General features: G+C 36.6%; 1 protein-coding gene across 2 annotated transcripts; it reads left to right on the forward strand.

Moving 5' to 3' along the window:
* Nucleotides 1-769: 769 nt before the first annotated feature.
* Nucleotides 770-17,796, forward strand: TUBE1 (tubulin epsilon 1). 2 transcript variants are annotated; one of them, XM_047102350.1, is made up of 12 exons: nucleotides 770-859; nucleotides 961-1,034; nucleotides 1,697-1,749; nucleotides 4,696-4,753; nucleotides 7,265-7,380; nucleotides 9,358-9,479; nucleotides 11,430-11,617; nucleotides 11,836-12,011; nucleotides 12,852-12,992; nucleotides 15,812-15,952; nucleotides 16,769-16,943; nucleotides 17,441-17,796. In XM_047102350.1, the coding sequence occupies exons 1-12, from the start codon at nucleotides 835-837 to the stop codon at nucleotides 17,597-17,599; spliced, it is 1,428 nt and encodes a 475-aa protein (XP_046958306.1). In that variant the 5' UTR covers nucleotides 770-834; the 3' UTR covers nucleotides 17,600-17,796. The 2 variants fall into 2 exon arrangements, with proteins under 2 accessions (XP_046958306.1, XP_046958307.1); XM_047102351.1 differs by lacking the exon at nucleotides 16,769-16,943.
* The last annotated feature ends 7 nt before the right edge of the window (nucleotides 17,797-17,803 follow it).

The following is a 17,803-nucleotide window of genomic DNA, read 5'->3' on the forward strand; positions in this document are numbered from 1 at the left end:
GGGGCTAGAAGTTAATGTTGGGGGGCGCCTGGGTGGCTCAGTCAGTTGGGCGTCCGACTTCGGCTCAGGTCATGATCTCGCGTTCAGTGAGTTCGAGCCCCGCGTCGGGCTCTGTGCTGACAGCTCAGAGCCTGGAGCCTGTTTCAGATTCTGTGTCTCCCTCTCTCCCTGACCTTCCCCCATTCATGCTCTGTCTCTCTCTGTCTCAAAAAAATGAATAAACGTTAATTTAAAAAAATTTTTTTTTAAAAATAGAAGTTAATGCTGGAAGCATACAGCTTCAACGAACAGTGACTGGGTCTCTGAAGCGTTTTGTCAAAGTGTATAAACAGCCTAGTTTCGGGTGTACCCTGACACGCCTATTTGGGGTTTCTTTGTGCGCATCTACACCGTTTTCTGTTAGAACAAAGAGCTTGTTGGCTAGACGCATTAAAGCAGCGTCCCAGGATGTTGAGACTGAACAAAAACTAGACCTCTGATAACCCATAAACAGTTTTAAAGACATACATTTTTAAATCCCACTCCAAAGCCTAGTTACCCGCCAGTTACCCCAGCCTCTGGAGCTGCCGAAGCTCAAAGATGTTGGCAAGCAGTTAGGATCTACGGTCCGAGGCCCAGTCGCTATGGTAACGGTGGGACGCAAGTGCACTTGCGAGGCCTTCGGACGGAAAAACTTAGCTTGAACCTAGAGGAGAGCGTAGCGACAGCAGCGACTTGCGGCAGCAGCTTGACTTACGGCTGCCCGGGCCCTCAGGGAGCTCATCTCGGGAGCCGGGCGGGGAGTACGAACGCGGCTGCCGGCTCCTGGGTGCTCCAGTCCGGACGCGCAGCAGCATGACCCAGTCGGTGGTCGTACAGGGTAAGCTGCGCGGGAGGATGGGCACCTTGTCGCCGCGCAGCCAACCGGCCTTGTTTTTCCTCCTAATGGCTACTCTCTTTCCCTCCTTTCGCTGATCGCAGTCGGCCAGTGCGGAAACCAGATCGGCTGCTGCTTCTGGGATCTGGCGCTAAGGGAGCACGCCGCGGTCAACCAGGTACCGACCCACCCTCCCGGAGACCACCCGCCTGTTACCGATGCTCGCGCAACAAATAAGCAAGAATAAGCAACAGATAAGCAAATAAGCAAGAATCAGTCCATTTGACCTTTTATCTTACTGATAGATACTGAGAGAGGTCGTATAGGGTCTTCTCAGGAAAACACGAACTGGTTTTTTTAAGCGTTTGGTGGCGTTAGACCCAGAACAAACGCTAGCCAAATACCTTAAGTCTTAAGTCTCCCTCCCTGATTCTTAGGGTCTCATTTTTATCGGGATTCTTTTGAAGAGCAATGCGATAGTATTTGGGGAAGTACTTTGTAAAATAGGTAACGTGTGTGGTATTATATTCCTGAATTTAGTCAACTTTAAAATGATCACCAGGAATCCAGAGAAAGCTCTCTTTTGATGCACCTGTTCTCTAATCCTATGGGTCTCTTTTCTTTAGCGCCCTCAGCTAAACTTTATCCATAGATCCTACGGCATTTACCTTTTAGGGAGGAAGAAGTCTGCGCATTTTTTGATAACTTGCAATTTTGTTGTTGTTATCATAGCCAAATACCAGCCATTACAATATTGTGAGAATATTAAATCGAAAGGATTTCATTTGGGAAAGAAGCAAAACTTAATCAAATGCTATAAATATATTTTTTTCTTTTTAGAAAGGAATTTATGACGAGGCAATAAGCAGCTTCTTTAGAAATGTGGATACCAGGTAAGATGGGATTAAAGTCTGTCACATAGCATAATGATTCTTTTCATGTCATCAGATTGGGAGAGAATTCTTCAAAGGATAATAAAATAGTTGATAACTATAAAGAAGTTGTCTGGGTTGTTTGTTAGTTTGTTTTTCTCAGTATTGAAAGCATTTTTTCCCATTATTATTCCCATATCATTAATATTTCTCATATTATTCTGCAGAGCAAGACAGCAGGTTTCCTTCTAAGACCATGTTAAGGAACAAAAGAACCTTTAGTGGGCCTTCTTTTAACATGACCTTGAAATAAAGTTTTACTGAAGGACTGCTGAAAATTTCCCTAAGTGTATCTTGTTAATGCATTCAGGAATGGCCAGCTTTTGAAAGAAAAATGTATTTTTTTTTTTACATTTCTGTGATTTTTGTAGTCAAGAATATTTGCTCTATAAGTAGAATGTGCTAAAAAGAAGGAAAGCAACTGTCAAATTACTTTTGTTTATTTTAATAAAGAGTCTATATAACTATCTTTTATCTGAGAGAGTAATTTTGACATTCAAGGTGTGTCCATAATGTTTAACGTTTAATCATTAAGTGTGTGTGTTTTACTTAAACTGTGGTGGACTTGAACTGAAAAGTCTATACTATAGTGAATATCCATCTTTATCGTAATTCAATAAAAATTCGAGTTCTAGTTTGAATTAGTTTGTTGGGTATTTGAGGTAGTTATCTCCTAGAGAAAGCTAATGAATCCCCACTTCCCTGGTGAATTCCAGAGTCTGACCCTCAGGCTTGTAAACTTAGAAAACTTGTTGACATCTTGAGAATAAGTCCATTGCTCTCCAGCACAGGTCGGTAAACCAAACTCAAAGAGAATGGGAGATTAAAAAGCAGAAAGTCAATGTAGTAATTGACAGTAGGGACGGTAACTCCAGAGCACTAGATTTTCCTTTACTTTCAAAAGTGCATTCTCTTCTGTAGGAAATCTACCTGAAAAGCTAAATAGTAGAAAGTTGCTTGGTGACCATGGAATCAGGCCAAGGGAAGTTAGGTGTAGTACCTTAATGGCTGGTGTCATTTATTTTTATTATGTGGAAATATCTGCCATCTAGATTCCCCGGAACCTAAAACTAGATTCTAGAGCATCCTTTCCCCCTAAATACTGTTAAGAGACTAAAATTTGCCTTTGTAATACTTCCTTTTACATGCTTCTAACTAAATTTTCACTCTCATCCCCTCTACTTGAGATGGCCAATCCTTTCACTAAGTATTACTTAGTTGAGGGGCACCTGGGTGGCTCGGTTGAGCATCTGACTTTGGCTCAGGTCGTGATCTCACGGTTCATGAGTTCGAGCTCTGCATCGAGCTCACTGCTGTCAGCCTGTCGGCGTAGAGCAGGCTTTGGATCCTCTGTCCCTCTCTCTCTCTGCCTCTCCCCTGCTGGCACCCTTTCTCTCAAAAATAAATTAAAAAAAAATTTTTTTTTCAAGCATTGCTTAGTTGAGACTCAGTCTGGCAGCTGTTGGTTCTTAATAATTGACTACATAACTGTACTCTTATCTATTCTGTTTTGTAATGTAAACCTGAAAACATTCTTATTTCCCCAATCCCGAGTTTCTCCAAAAAGGGGAGCTGAGTCTTGGTATCTTAGTATTCTATGTACTATCAACACCTGGGAGCCTCCACATTAATACAAACAAATCTTTCAAAACCAAGACCACATATTTGTATACACTTCCATATCTATTTGACAAGATGACCATACCTTTTTTTTTTTATTTTTTTTTAACGTTTATTTATTTTTTTGAGACAGAGAGAGACAGATCATGAATGGGGGAGGGGCAGAGAGAGAGGGAGACACAGAATCAGAAGCAGGCTCCAGGCTCTGAGCCGTCAGCCCAGAGCCCGACGCGGGGCTCGAACTCACGGACCGCGAGATCATGACCTGAGCTGAAATCGGACGCTTAACCGACTGAGCCACCCAGGCACCCCAGACCATACCTTTTTAATAGCATACTAGGAATTTACCTATACTAGGGGTTAATAGACCGTTTCTGTAAAGGACCAGATGGTAAATATTTTAGGTTTTGCAGACCATAAGTTCTGTCACATTTGTTTGACTCTGCTGTTGTAGCAGGAATGCAGGTATAGCTTACTAGTGCATAAGCAAGCAAATGGGAAAGACTGTGTTTGAACAAAACTTTATGTAGGAAAATAAGCAGCTGGTCAGAGTTGGACCAAGGACCGTAGTTTACCAGCTCGACCTAGAGCATCATCTGTGGTCAATTCAACTTCCTTTCATATATTCTGTCTTCTTATCTACTGTATTGACTTATCTAAACTTATATCTATGTTTGGTCATAGATGTAGTTATTTTAGTAACTTTTGTTCAACATGAAATTCTAGGAACAGCCTGAGATATACAGTGATATATAACTGGTGGCTTAAGCAGTAAAAGTATCCAGATATCTCATACAAAGAAATCTGGAAATCACATGATCTAGGCTTGGAGAAGTGCCTTAAAGACCGAGGCACTGTCGCTTCATTATTCATGTGGTGTCAGCTTCTTGTCCTCATATTTATTATTTCATAACTGTAAAGTGCACTCCATGCATCTATATTCACTCCATGCATCTATATTCATGTTTATATGCCAAGCACCAACAGCATCTGGTCCTCTTTATCAGAAACACTTCCCCAGCATACCTGCTTTTTATCTCAGAACTGCATTACATGGCCAGCCCTAACTACAAAGAAAGCCAGGGGAAAAAGTACCTCACTTTTTCAGCCTAATAGGAGGGTAGGGAAGGGAGAGGTAGAGGAATGGCATCTTCGCTGTTGCCTTTTGTGCCTGCCCCTCTAGGCCTGTAAGTAGCTTTATTATATAAGTGGGAGTTAACTTTATTATCTAATAGCACTATTAGCCTTGGAAGATCTTATGACCTTTTCTCATTTTTTATCTTTCAGAGTGGTTGGTGATGGTGGCAATATTTCCAAGGGGAAAATTTGTTCTTTGAAAGCACGAGTAAGATCATATATATGCTTAGATTCTTTTATCACGTGTGTTTTTAAAATAACTATACTTTGGTAACTATCATGAGAATAAAATTTTAATTTGACTTCTCAAATTAAGAAAAGTTTTTACTGGAGCGCCTAGGTGGCTCACTCAGTTGAGCAACTGACCTCGGCTCAGGTCATAATCTTGTTGTGGTCTGTGAGTTTGAGCCCCGCATGTGTTGGGCTCTGTGCCGACAGCTTGGAGCCTGGAGCCTTCTTTGGATCCTGTGTGTCACTCTCTGTCTGCCCCTCCCCTGCTCACACTCTGTCTCTCTCTCTCAAAAATTAAGAAACATGAAAAAAAAAATTTTTTTTTAAAGTACTAAGTCACATTTTAATATAAATAAGCAGACATTTATGTCTACCTGAAACGTTAGGGGGAAAGTTTTGTGCTTTAAATAAAAACACTGCATATTTAGCATTTTTTGTGTGTGAATGTTTCAGGGAAGAGCTACGTCTAGATAGATGATAACAAAAGGAATTTCCTTAACTCTAAGCCTGAAACATATATTAATGCAGGTTAATTTTTCATTTGAAGATAGTGGAAGATTTCTTTGCATCAGAATTACTGTTCCCAATACAAAGCATGGATCTAGCCACGTTATAGTGAATACCACAACCATGTAAGACCTCTTGAACAAAAATGCTTCGAGTCAGTAGCCCATATTTAGTGTTAAACTCATTCCAGCAACACTTCTCTTCCGTGATTGTCTACAACAAACTGCTTTTTCCAGTTGGTGACAAGTTATTTTTATAACAAGAAAGGCAGTTTAGATGCTATGGGAGGAATTGTGATGCTTCTATCAAAACTGACTTCCAGAGGTGCTTGAATGTCACTTTGTATTTTGCATGTTGCTTTAAGGTAATTTAGGTAATCTCCCACAAATTATCTTAAGTCTGTTTTGGAACACTGCCATTATAAGCTAATTTTTTTCTCTTTGTAATCCTACACAACTTGTAGTACACTACAGTTTGCCCAGACAGTGAAGTGTCTCTTATGTGGTTGATTAGATGTTAAAGTCAACATTTAAGGTAAAAATTGCATATCATCGTAAAATATCCTAGAAAACCCCTAAATTACCAGTAAATAGCCCTATATAGTCCAGTATACATAAAGTGTATGCATATTGCTTGCTATATACAAAAGATTGCATTTGCAGTACATAATTATCGTGTAGTCTTTCTGATACACTACTGTGATATACTATTAAACAATTAGAAATATAATATTTCTGATATACTGTGTAAGATAATTTTTTAAATTGCTTGCTTATAATAGCATCATTAATTACACAGTTTAATTCACAGAATTTAAATGGGCATAAATTACAACTTCACAACAGTTAGTATTCCATAAATACTGAACTTGACTGGCTCCTCTCAATGAGATAGTAGAGCATAGAGTTTGGTGGTTAAGAGTGAAGATTCTGCAGGTTTGAATCTTAGCTCTGTCACTTACTAGCTGGGCTAAAGTTATTTAACTTTCCTAGGCCTCAGTTTTTTTCACGTGTTAAGTGAGGGTAACTATAGTACCTACGCATAAGGTGAGGATCAAATGCAGAGCACTTAGAACAGTGCCATGTCATAAGCGCTTAACATTACGGGGTCACAAGCACTGAAGAAGCCCATAAACCAAGCACTTTCTCTGTGACACTGAATCAAAGCTAATAGCTTCATAGTGTGCCCGAAGGTTATTTCATATTTTTTTTAGCTTTTTAATTTATTTATTTCCCTTTTCACTCATCTTCCTCAGCGTAGAAGATGTGGGAAGTACAAATATAATTCTGCCATCCCTGCTTACATTTTGCTGTATTTTCCTCCAGTCTTTTCTATTTTTCTTTCCATAGTTAATTTTATATTTTATATTTTCATTTTCCTCTGAGGAATAGAGGTTATCTCCCATGTCAATAATGTTTGTGGTAATGAATTAGGTTTTCTTGGGCGTAGGGGCCCTATTGTCATCTTTAACGTTGATCCAGTGCCTTGGTTCGCACATAATAATAAGTTTACTGATTTGAATTGGACAGTTTGGGGCTGTGATTCATGAAGAGCAGCATGGTTGCTCTAGTGAGCAAATATGCATTAATGTACCCTACATTTATTGAGAATTTTTTTCTAGTTAGGCACCTTTTAAATTTCTGAGACCTTGTTCCCAAAACATTTACAGTCACGTAGGCACATGAATAAAAGAATTGTTAGAAAATCAGTTGAGGGGATTATTCAGCTCCTTTTTTCCCCCACATGGTATTTTGGAGTAGGATAAGAGTTTAGAATCCATCTTTTAATTGTATTCCACCTCCTGAGGAGAGTGAAATTACTTTTTCATTCTTGTAACAGATTCTACATAAAGATTTAAATAAAGATTTGATTAAGCTTAAACTGTAAAAAGAACAATGCAACTTTTAGTTCATAAATTAATTTACAGAATAACTAGCTCTAAAGAAAAATATGCTAATTAAATTTTATTTCTCTTTCTCAGGCTGTCTTGATTGACATGGAGGAAGGAGTAGTAAATGAAATTCTGCAGGGACCGTTGAGAGATGTGTTTGATAGCAAGCAGCTCATCACTGATATTTCTGGCTCAGGGAATAATTGGTGAGAATGTGCTGTATGTAAAAATTGAACGTCCTCTGGAAAAAAAAAGGAACAATCTTTCCTTCATTCTAACAGGTCCTGCTAACATGAAAGCAAGATCTAACCTGCTATACCTACCTCTAGGCTTTTCAGCCCATCATCTTTTCCTTGATAAATGATGGTGTTTCTCAGTGCTGAAAAGCCACTTGTATCATAGTTCTTTCTCATTTTTTTTTAAGAAAAAAATCATGAATAATTGATTTACCAAAGTCCTTGTAAATTGATTCTTAAATAATACTAGGGGCGCCTGGGTGGCTCAGCTGTTTAAGCATCTGACTTTGGTGTGGGTCATGATCTCGCGGTTTGTGAGTTCGAGCCCAACATCAGGCTCTGTGCTGACCGCTCAGAGCCTGGAGCCTATTACAGATTCTGTGTCTCCCTTTCTCTCTCTGCCTCTCACCTACTCATGCTCGCTCTCTCTCTCTCTCTCTCTCTCAAAAATAAATAAACTCTAAAAAAAATAATAATACTACTAAATAGTAACAAAAGTTTAAGTATTCTTAGAAACTCTTCTCTTACCTGTGTTATTTGACTCTATCAAGTTCTCAGTTGGTCAGATTTAATAGAATTGATAAGAGGTGCAAGCCAGACCAGTGTCCCAGCATTTAGGCTCAGCCCAAGGCTGTTTAGCTCTTAAATATATAATGGTCTGATCTCCTTAATGGGGTAAAAAGCTTCAACAATGATCATTTAATAGTTTCCATTGAAACAGTTTTTGCTGTTTTTTTTTGTTTTGTTTTGTTTTGTTTTTTGTTTATTTATTTTTGGGACAGAGAGAGACAGAGCATGAACGGGGGAGGGGCAGAGAGAGAGGGAGACACAGAATCGGAAACAGGCTCCAGGCTCTGAGCCATCAGCCCAGAGCCTGACGCGGGGCTCGAACTCACGGACCGCGAGATCGTGACCTGGCTGAAGTCGGACGCTTAACCGACTGCGCCACCCAGGCGCCCCAGTTTTTGCTGTTTTTTAAAAATTAAGTAGCTCCTTGTTATTTGCAAACCTAGTATTTGTTATTTTATCTATTTACAGGCAATCCCTCAAGTTCCTAATGTGTAGTGATGTGTAATTACGGGGCACCTGGCTGGCTCTTTCAGAAGAGTGTGCAGTTCTTGATCGATGGGTCCTAAGGTTGAGCCCCATGTTGGGTGTAGAGATTACTTAAATAAACAAAAATTTAAAGCATGAATTTACATTTTGCATTGTTAGAGATTCATCTGGGGAGAACCAGTCACTAAATGAATCCATATGCCTACTTAACTGGCTTTCCACTAATTATTGTGTAATCTTTCTGTAATTTTTGAGTTATACAACCTGACTATATGTTGTGGGAAAATCATTCATTCATTTTTTTAATCATTTAATCATTTTTAATGCATCAAAGTGCTACTTGCAAATCTGATTAACCAAAAAAGCTTGCAGTCTTATAAGTATCAGTGTTCTTTTGTGTGCCAGTTTATCTAATAACACAACATGACTTATGTTTTCTCATATATTAAACCAATATGTTCAAAAGTCTTTATTTTTATTGTCATTCTAGTTGACTGTGTTCTGCTTTTTAATATGTAAAATTTACTGCAATCAGAATTTATTTTAAATGGAGATGAGAAACAGCTATGTAAATGAATTCTTATAATTATGCCTAAAGAAAAAAAAAGAGAAGATTAATTTAGAAAACCATAGTTTAATAGCCATTGATAATGCTCTATTTTGTCATGATATTTGAGGATTATAGATATATATATATTTGTTACATTTTCTACCTAGTGTCTTTGAAATAATCATCATATGATTTATTGATATGAAACCAGAAGAATGTACTTAATACAGTAAAAATACTTTTTCAGGTTTTTCTATAATCTTTTCATTTGGATCAGAAATAATAAAATCTTGAAATAATAAATGCCAGGGTGATTTTGTGATTTATGTCTTTTTTTTCAGGGCTGTGGGTCACAAAGTTTTTGGCAGGCTTTATCAAGAACAGATTTTAGAGAAACTCAGAAAGTCGGCAGAGCACTGTGATTGTTTACAGTGTTTTTTTATAATACATTCCATGGGAGGAGGTAAAGTTATTCACTCATTTCCCTGTAATCATGTGAAAGTGTAAATGGGAACTCATTTTGCAAACTGAAGGATGTTTTCAGACCTATGCTGAATAAAGGTAGAACTTTTAACACTCTGTGTTTATGAGTAGGTACATAACTGCTTTTTATTTTAGATTTTTGTCAAATTTTGTTCCTATTATCATTTTTTAAATTTAAGCCCTTTTAAGAGATAGTAGAACTGAATCTGAATTTTTTTTCTTCTACCTTTAGTTTCTTTTATAAAATTTCGGACTATATTTCAGTATATATGAGCTTTCTGGGAATGCTGACTTCCTCCTAAGGGTTTGTTTGTGCAATCTCATATCCTAACTAGAGCTAAGCATTTCTGGCTTAAAAATGTCTGTATTCTTCAACTACCTTCAGACCTTTCTTGTGTCCAATAAGAGACATAAATAAAAGAAATCCTTTTAGTCAGCTCCTTTAAATCTTTCCTTACATGGTAATTACCTTGACCTATAATAAATGATCTGCATTGCTTTCTTTTCCCTGGAAAGCCTGTACCTTGCAAAGGAAGTACTTTGCTCCTCTGTTCTATGAACTAGAAACATATTGTATTTTGCTAATTTCAAATAGGATTAGCGAGTTTTAAAAGAAAAATTTGCCATGCTATTTTTCTTCACGCTGATATTAAGATTTTATATTCAACAGGTTATGTAAATTGATTTTTTCTACATATCTATTATGCAGTATGATAGCATTTTAAAATTAAAGTTATAATTGCTATGTAAACCATGCCTTTAGAGGACCATTGTAATCACTGAATTAAGAAACAACTTTCTCTTCGTACTAGTATAATTAATTAACCAACACGTTTGGATCCGTTTTAAAAAAAAGAAACAATTTGATTTATATTTCATTATGGTCCCTTTTTAAATCCATCTTTTCAAAATCTCAGATTATACTTTATTCATAATTTACTGGCAAAAGTAAATAATAGTGAAGGTTAAAAATGGTCTCCTCTCTCACATCTAATTCCTAGTCTCTCTCCTCACAGGTAATCGAGTTTGCCAATGTCTGTCCTTCCAGATATTTTCTATGCCTGTTACGTATGTGTGTATATTTTTACATAAACAAGATCATGAGATGCTTATTACTCTGTAATTTTTTCACTTTGTCTTTCCCGAATGTCTTTTAATATCATCTCTGTCTCATGGAATTCAATTGTGTTAATATAATAATTTTTAAAGTCTGTTTCTCATTAGTAGATGTTAAGTTTATGGTGTTCAGTTATTAAACACAGTCCTCAGTTGAATATCTGATACATACATTTCTGCTCATTTGTGCCTCTATAGCTGTAGGTAATATTCCCAAAAGGAAAGTGGGACCAAAGAATATGTACATTTTAAATTTTGATGCATGTTAATAAATACCTTGCCACATTATTTCACCAATCCATATTATTACCAATAATTTATACAAGTTTATTTCCCCACCCTGTCACCAACACTATTAGAAGACCTGAATCTAACATATTCAAAATTGGATTGTTTTAATTTGGATGGCTTTGATTAGAAGAAAGGTTAAGCACGTTCATATCTATTCACCAATTGATTTATTATGAATTACATATTTACATACTTTCCCCATTTTTCTATTATTCATGGTTTTTTGGTTATTGATTTGTGAGACCTCTTTATGAAAGAAATTTAGTCCTTCATATGCTTTGGAGATTTTTTTCTTAGTTTGCCTTTTTTATTTTGTTTATGGGTTCTATATGTATATGTTTATATGGCTTTTAAAATACTTTAATGGAATTAAAACTGTCTTCTCTATAATGGCTCTGGTTTTTAACGTATGTTTCTACAAAAAAAAAAAAAAAACAACCATAAAATTCCAGGTTCCTCACAATTTTATTCTAAATCATTTGTGCTGAGTTTTGTTTTCTTTCTTTGCAATTTTAATCCTCAGGAACAGGATCTGGACTTGGCACATTTCTCTTAAAGGTGCTTGAGGACGAATTCCCAGAAGTATACAGATTTGTGACTTCAATTTATCCTTCTGGTGAGGATGATGTCATAACCTCACCTTATAATAGCATCTTGGCAATGAAGGAACTTAATGAGCATGCAGACTGTGTGTTGCCCATTGACAACCAAGTAAGAAATGACATTGTAACTTATGGATATATCATGTATACATTCAGTCCTATGTTATGCATGTGTGTGCATATGAAACATTGTCTTCACCTTTCAGCTTTCCCACCTAAGAGGAAAAATAAGTTTAAATTGTTTTTCTTTCTCTTCCTTTCTTCCTGGTAGAATGTCATCTGTGTCCGCTCTTAATAGCTTCTCTCCCAATATTTTTCCTTTAAAAGTCTTTATTTGACATCATTAGCAAAATTGACCTCATGGTGAATTCTGGAAAGTTGGGTACAACTATAAAGCCAAAGAGTCTGGTTACTTCAAGTGCTGGGGCTTTGAAAAAGCAGCACCAGAAGCCCTTTGATGCGATGAACAACATTGTGGCAAATTTGCTGCTGAACCTAACCAGGTAATCCTATTGATGGTATACCTAAGGACAGTTTACAGACTTCACTTTGCTTCTGATGATGCTTGCAGTAGCATTTTTGTAGTAGAACTAATTTTTAGTTGTTCTAGGTCATAAGAGCTTCTCTTTATTTTATTTTGTCTAGTATTTTGAGATCTTGGAGTGACAGACCAGAATTGTAATTTCTACGGCTCCAAAGCAACATTTCCTCAGATACATTCTATAGAATATTAATGGGTATCAAATGAAAAAAAAAAAATTGTCACAGAGACAGTTGAGAACTTAGTTAGATAAAAGTAAGCATGGTTGGTTGGTTGGTTGGTTTGGCTGTAGAATGTCTTCCATCTTTTAAACCAGCTAATGTTTACCTCCTCATTCATTAGCTGTCCAAAATTTCTCCTTGACTTCGATCTAGAAGATTGCTTTGGCCTTATTATATTCCAAATTATAGAGCACACTAAGCAGACTCTTAACAAATTTAGTAAAATTTATAGGATAATTAAATAATTATTGCCCTGTATGTGTTTAACTCCACCTAAAGTCCATTTTAAGTAAGATATTTTTGTGTATGTAACGTGCAGCATAACAGTGTGTTGGTTACACCTCATATAATCCACAAATAAGAATTGCTATAGATGTTGTATGTTATATTTTAATTATCTTTATACATGATGTTCATGACACTAAATTTCACTAATACAGAAAAAAAAGAGCATATATTTCCTAACTGAAGAACAATGTACAAAAGGATTTAAAAGTGCCTGCTGAATAAATCAAGCTACATTCAAAGTATAAAATTTTTAAGTTAATTTTTTTTCTCTTGCTTTAATGTTAATTTTTTAGCTCTGCAAGGTTTGAAGGGTCACTTAATATGGATCTTAATGAAATCAGCATGAATTTAGTTCCTTTTCCTCAACTGCATTATCTTGTGTCAAGCCTAACACCTCTGTATACACTGGCAGATGTTAATATTCCTACCCGAAGGTAAAGTATAGCAATTTTATTCCAGTTACTTGATAATTTGAATTACTTTTTTTAAAAGAATTGTTTTTAAGTTTGTAATAACTCTGGGTATTTCTTTATATCATTTATAATTGATGACAACCATTTTTCCATGATTTGAATTCTTCTTTATTTACAGGTCATTGTTTAAAAAGTCAATATTAAGGGGCACCCGGGTGGTTCAGTTGGTTATGCCTTGGGCTCTTGACTTCAGCTCAGGTTACAGTTCGTGGGTTTGAGCCCCATATCTAGCTCTGTGCTGACAATGCAGATCCTGCTTGGGATTCTCTCTCTCTCCCTCTCTGTGCCTCCCCACTCATGTTCTCTGTCTCTCTGTCTCTCTCTCTCAAGATAAACTTTAAAAAGTCAATATTAAGCTATTTGGAATTAAATCTAAATTTTTAAGCTAACTAAATGAAGATACGGTTTTTATTGAAAAGGATTTAAGGGCTTTGAAGTCTGACATACTAAGTCTAAATGCTAATTATGTCACTAGCTACAGGACCTTGGGCATGTGACAAACTTTCTTTCCATTTTTCTCATCTGTAAGTATGAGAATTAATGCACCTATCTCTTTTCCTTGTTGGCTATATTAAATAAGAGTATCTTTTAAAGCTATCACGGTCTAGCACCACAGAACTAGGCTTTCCCATATTATTGTTTATGGTAGCTGTTACCTAAAATTTCCAGAACACCTTGTTTTGTAAGTGTGTGTCATTTATAAGCATAAAACTTAAGAGGCAACAAAAAAAATTAGTTGAAAAAAACTGTTAGCATATATAGTGATAATGAGCTTGAAAAGGTCCAACTGGCATCCACAGTTGAGAGTAAAGGTCCTGTCACACTCTGTAAGAGGATAGTATGTAAATTATAAAGTAAAAACTGGATTAAAGTTTTTATAGTTTTAAGTTTTGGCAAAATAACAATTCTACACTGTGGGAATGTCACAGTGATATTAACTTTTATTTAAGCTGGTAACAAATAACCGGTTGTGCCAACTAATAGATCGGACTCTTTCTGCATAGGATACTGATGACCTTAAGTTAAGCAGCTTGCATAGTGTATAGAACATGGTGATCATTCATTAAATATTCACTGTTTTTATCAGCCCAATGTATTAAAAATTAATGTATTTAAATAAAATGTGCATCATTAATGTGGACACATACAATGTAAATTCATACTAAACTATTTATTATACATTAGTGATAATCCAGACATTTTTTACATTTAATTAAGTACAGCTATAAAGGAGAAAATGTTTGACTTGGTCCTTCAACCTGAATGTTTCAAAGCCAATTAAATTTCTTTTTAATCCTGCTTTTTGGCATATTTTGATAAAAATAACACTACTTGCAACAGTTTTTATTCATATAATTTGTTACAAAGGATTATTTTTAATTAAAATGTGTTTGTGAAAATGTATAAGGGACTTTAAAGATTTTAGACTCTTAAAGAGCTTGTCATATGTTCTTTCTATCTCTGTGTTCTTTTTTTCTGCTGTACTGTATATATTTCATAGGCTGCCATATCAGCATATGAACACATTTATCCTTGAGTAAAGTAATAAAATGTTTTAAAATTGTACTATTAAAAGTCATAGTTTTAAAATTCTTTAATTTCTTATTAATGGTTTCTAACAAATGAGAATGGTTTTTATTGTACCTTTTATTAATAAATGTCATTTCTGTGCCTAGTCCCATTTTTATCACATGAAAATAATGAGCACATCTGAGAAGTATGTGCATGTTTCTTGAAATCCCGTATTTCTTTTTTTTTTTTTTTTTTAATTTTTTTTTTCCAACGTTTTTATTTATTTTTGGGACAGAGAGAGACAGAGCATGAACGGGGGAGGGGCAGAGAGAGAGGGAGACACAGAGTCGGAAACAGGCTCCAGGCTCCGAGCCATCAGCCCAGAGCCTGACGCAGGGCTCGAACTCACAGACCGCGAGATCGTGACCTGGCTGAAGTCGGACGCTCAACCGACTGCGCCACCCAGGCGCCCCGAAATCCCGTATTTCTAATGTAAATAAAGATAAGTGTCCCAAACTTACAAATAGCTCCTTACTAGTTCTTATATTTTGTGTCAGAAAATAAATCACAAGTAAGTGTGCTCGTTTTCTGTATGGTGGTTCTTAACCTTTTCTGGGTTTCCTTAACTCCATAAAAATGCCCAGAAGCACATAACACACCAATATTTTGAACACAGTAGCAAAAGATTTATGAATCCCCCGTAGCACTCACCATTCCTTAAAGGAGACTTCTGTTCTTGCTGTCACATAACCAAGACAGAATGTAAACTCTATTAGAGTGGGAAGTTTTTGTTGTTGTTCACTGCTGGGTCTCTTGCACGTTAAATAGTGCCTGGCACATAATAGGCATTTGGTAAATAACTGCTGAATGAGTAGGTAGCACAGTGCGATTTTTGCAGCACTTCCCAGACATTCTGCAGTTTCCGCATACAGAATCTTGGCTAGAGTTATCTAAGGAACCTAATCATATTTCTATTGAGGCAAGTGGGATTTGAGAACGAGACTGGGGCTATATTAAGGAAGGGCCTAGGATGCTGTGAATTGTTAGATATAAACTTGTTAGCACCTTTTTTCTTCCTCTCTTTAAATGAAGGATAAAAGATGTCCTCTTTTTTCGTATTTTTCATCAAGATTGCTTTGAGAAAATGATAGCTGAAATTTAGAATGTATTTGTGTATGTATTTACCTGTAGATGATGATCCCTGCATTTTGTATGTATAAACATAGAAGTAATATTTAGTATAAACAGTGATTCTTTCATTGTTCTAGGTTGGATCAGATGTTTTCAGATGCCTTTAGTAAAGATCACCAGCTAATTCGGGCTGACCCCAAACATAGCCTCTACCTCGCCTGTGCCCTTATGGTTAGAGGAAATGTACAGGTTTCAGATCTTCGCAGAAATATTGAAAGGTTTGATTTTATATTTTACTGATAATTTATGTGTACCACTTGTGACAACGTAGCATGGTAGTTCAGATGGCCTGTCTTCCAATTCTAGCATTTGCCACTTAACTAAAGCGTGACCTCGAGCAAACTACTTAGCCCCTCTTGGCCTTACTTTTTTCAAATGTAAAACAAGAATAATAGTACAAAATTGTTATTTGTGAATAGTGAATGATACAGGAGATGTTTTATTTTCTTTTTTTATTTTCAATTTTTTTTAACGTTTATTTATTTTTGAGAGAGCGTTCACGCACGCGCATGCAGGGGAGGGGCAGAGAGAGGGCTAGACACAGAATGCAAAGTAGGCTCCAGGCTCTGAGCTGTCAGCAGAGCCCAATGCGGGGCTCCAACTCACAAATTGCGAGATCATGACCTCGGCCAAAGTTGGACGCTTAATTGAGCCACCCAGGTGCTCTAAGATGTCTTATTTTCTGAAAATGTTCAGACAATTTAACTATTGTTGTTTTATTACCACCACCACCACTTCGCTGCTTCTAAGTTTATGTTATACTATTTTTTGACCGTCTGTTTTTTAGGAAAACTACTCGATTGAATTACAAAGTAATATTTTCATTTTTCTTCCCCAGATTTTATGTCCTCCTAACTAAATGTCCATTAGTTCACTGTCAGACTGTACCATGATACTGTTAATAGTAAAAAGTAGATAACTTTACCTTATATATTAAGCAATTAGAATGGTAATTACCATTAGTAATGTCCATTGCCATATATGGCAGATGTTTTCATTACCTTCATTCTCACCTTTGAGTTTTTGTATCTCAGATTAAAACCTTCTCTACAGTTTATCTCCTGGAATCAAGAAGGCTGGAAAACCAGCCTGTGTTCAGTACCTCCCGTGGGGCATTCCCATTCATTATTAGCTCTAGCAAATAACACATGCGTGAAGCCTACCTTCATGGAACTCAGAGAGCGATTCATGAGGCTCTACAAGAAAAAGGTAATTATCAGTACACTTTTGTAACTGTGTGTTTTTATTTGGGCTATTTAAGATGTATTCTTGTGAGTTATACTGTTACAAATCAGGGGCACTCCTGACTACTATATTCGTTGTACTCAGACTACCTAAATGAGAAATCTCCTGATTTTATAGGATTTGAGTTCTCATTTCTCTCGTAAAATTGAGTGAACTATTATTTTAATAAAGTATATCTGTGTTTCGGGGCACCTGGGTGGCCCAGTCAGTTAAGTGTCCGACTTTGGCTCAGGTCATGATCTCACAGTTCATGGGTTTGAGCCCCACATTGGGCTCAGTGCTGACAGCTCAGAACCTGGAGCCTGCTTTGGATTCTGTGTCTCCCTCTCTCTCTGCCCCTCCCTGCTCATGCTATCTCTCTCTCTCTCAAAAATAAACATAAAAAAAAAAGAATATGTCTTAGGATAGTTACATTTGTATCAAGTTTCCTGAAAATGGTCAACATTATCCTTTGTTTGTAGGCTCATCTTCATCACTATCTACAAATTGAAGGGATGGAGGAAAGCTGTTTCATGGAAGCCGTGTCATCTTTATCCACGCTCATAGAGGAGTATAACCAACTGGACGCCACACGAAGCATGCCTGTGGAAGATTTACCTAGACTAAGCGTAGCTGTGTAAAACAGAACCCCAAAAGTACTTTTACTATTCTGAATTTCACATTTTTTGGTCACTTTATCTTTCTGTTTTCAGAACTTTTGTGATTCAGAAAGTCTAGTTTGCACTTTTCATATTAGAAAGCATTTTTGCCTTAAAAAAAAGAGTGGTTTTCCTTTCATTACAATTCGTGGGCGATACCAGTGTGTGACATTATTGAAAGTCCTA

The sequence above is a fragment of the Lynx rufus genome, unplaced genomic scaffold (assembly GCF_022079265.1).
Source record: "Lynx rufus isolate CCGP_SWC_20201006 ecotype Redwood Valley unplaced genomic scaffold, mLynRuf1.p SCAF_6, whole genome shotgun sequence".
Classification (NCBI taxonomy): Eukaryota; Metazoa; Chordata; class Mammalia; order Carnivora; family Felidae; genus Lynx; species Lynx rufus.

What these genes read in the sequence shown, in the direction of transcription:
- TUBE1 (XM_047102350.1), top strand. Translation starts at nt 835, where the DNA reads ATGACCCAGTCGGTGGTCGTACAGG. An exon ending in TTTGTTCTTTGAAAGCACGA is followed by an intron (nt 4,754 to 7,264) that starts GTAAGATCATAT and finishes TCTCTTTCTCAG; the next exon opens with GCTGTCTTGATTGACATGGA. An exon ending in AATACATTCCATGGGAGGAG is followed by an intron (nt 9,480 to 11,429) that starts GTAAAGTTATTC and finishes TTTAATCCTCAG; the next exon opens with GAACAGGATCTGGACTTGGC.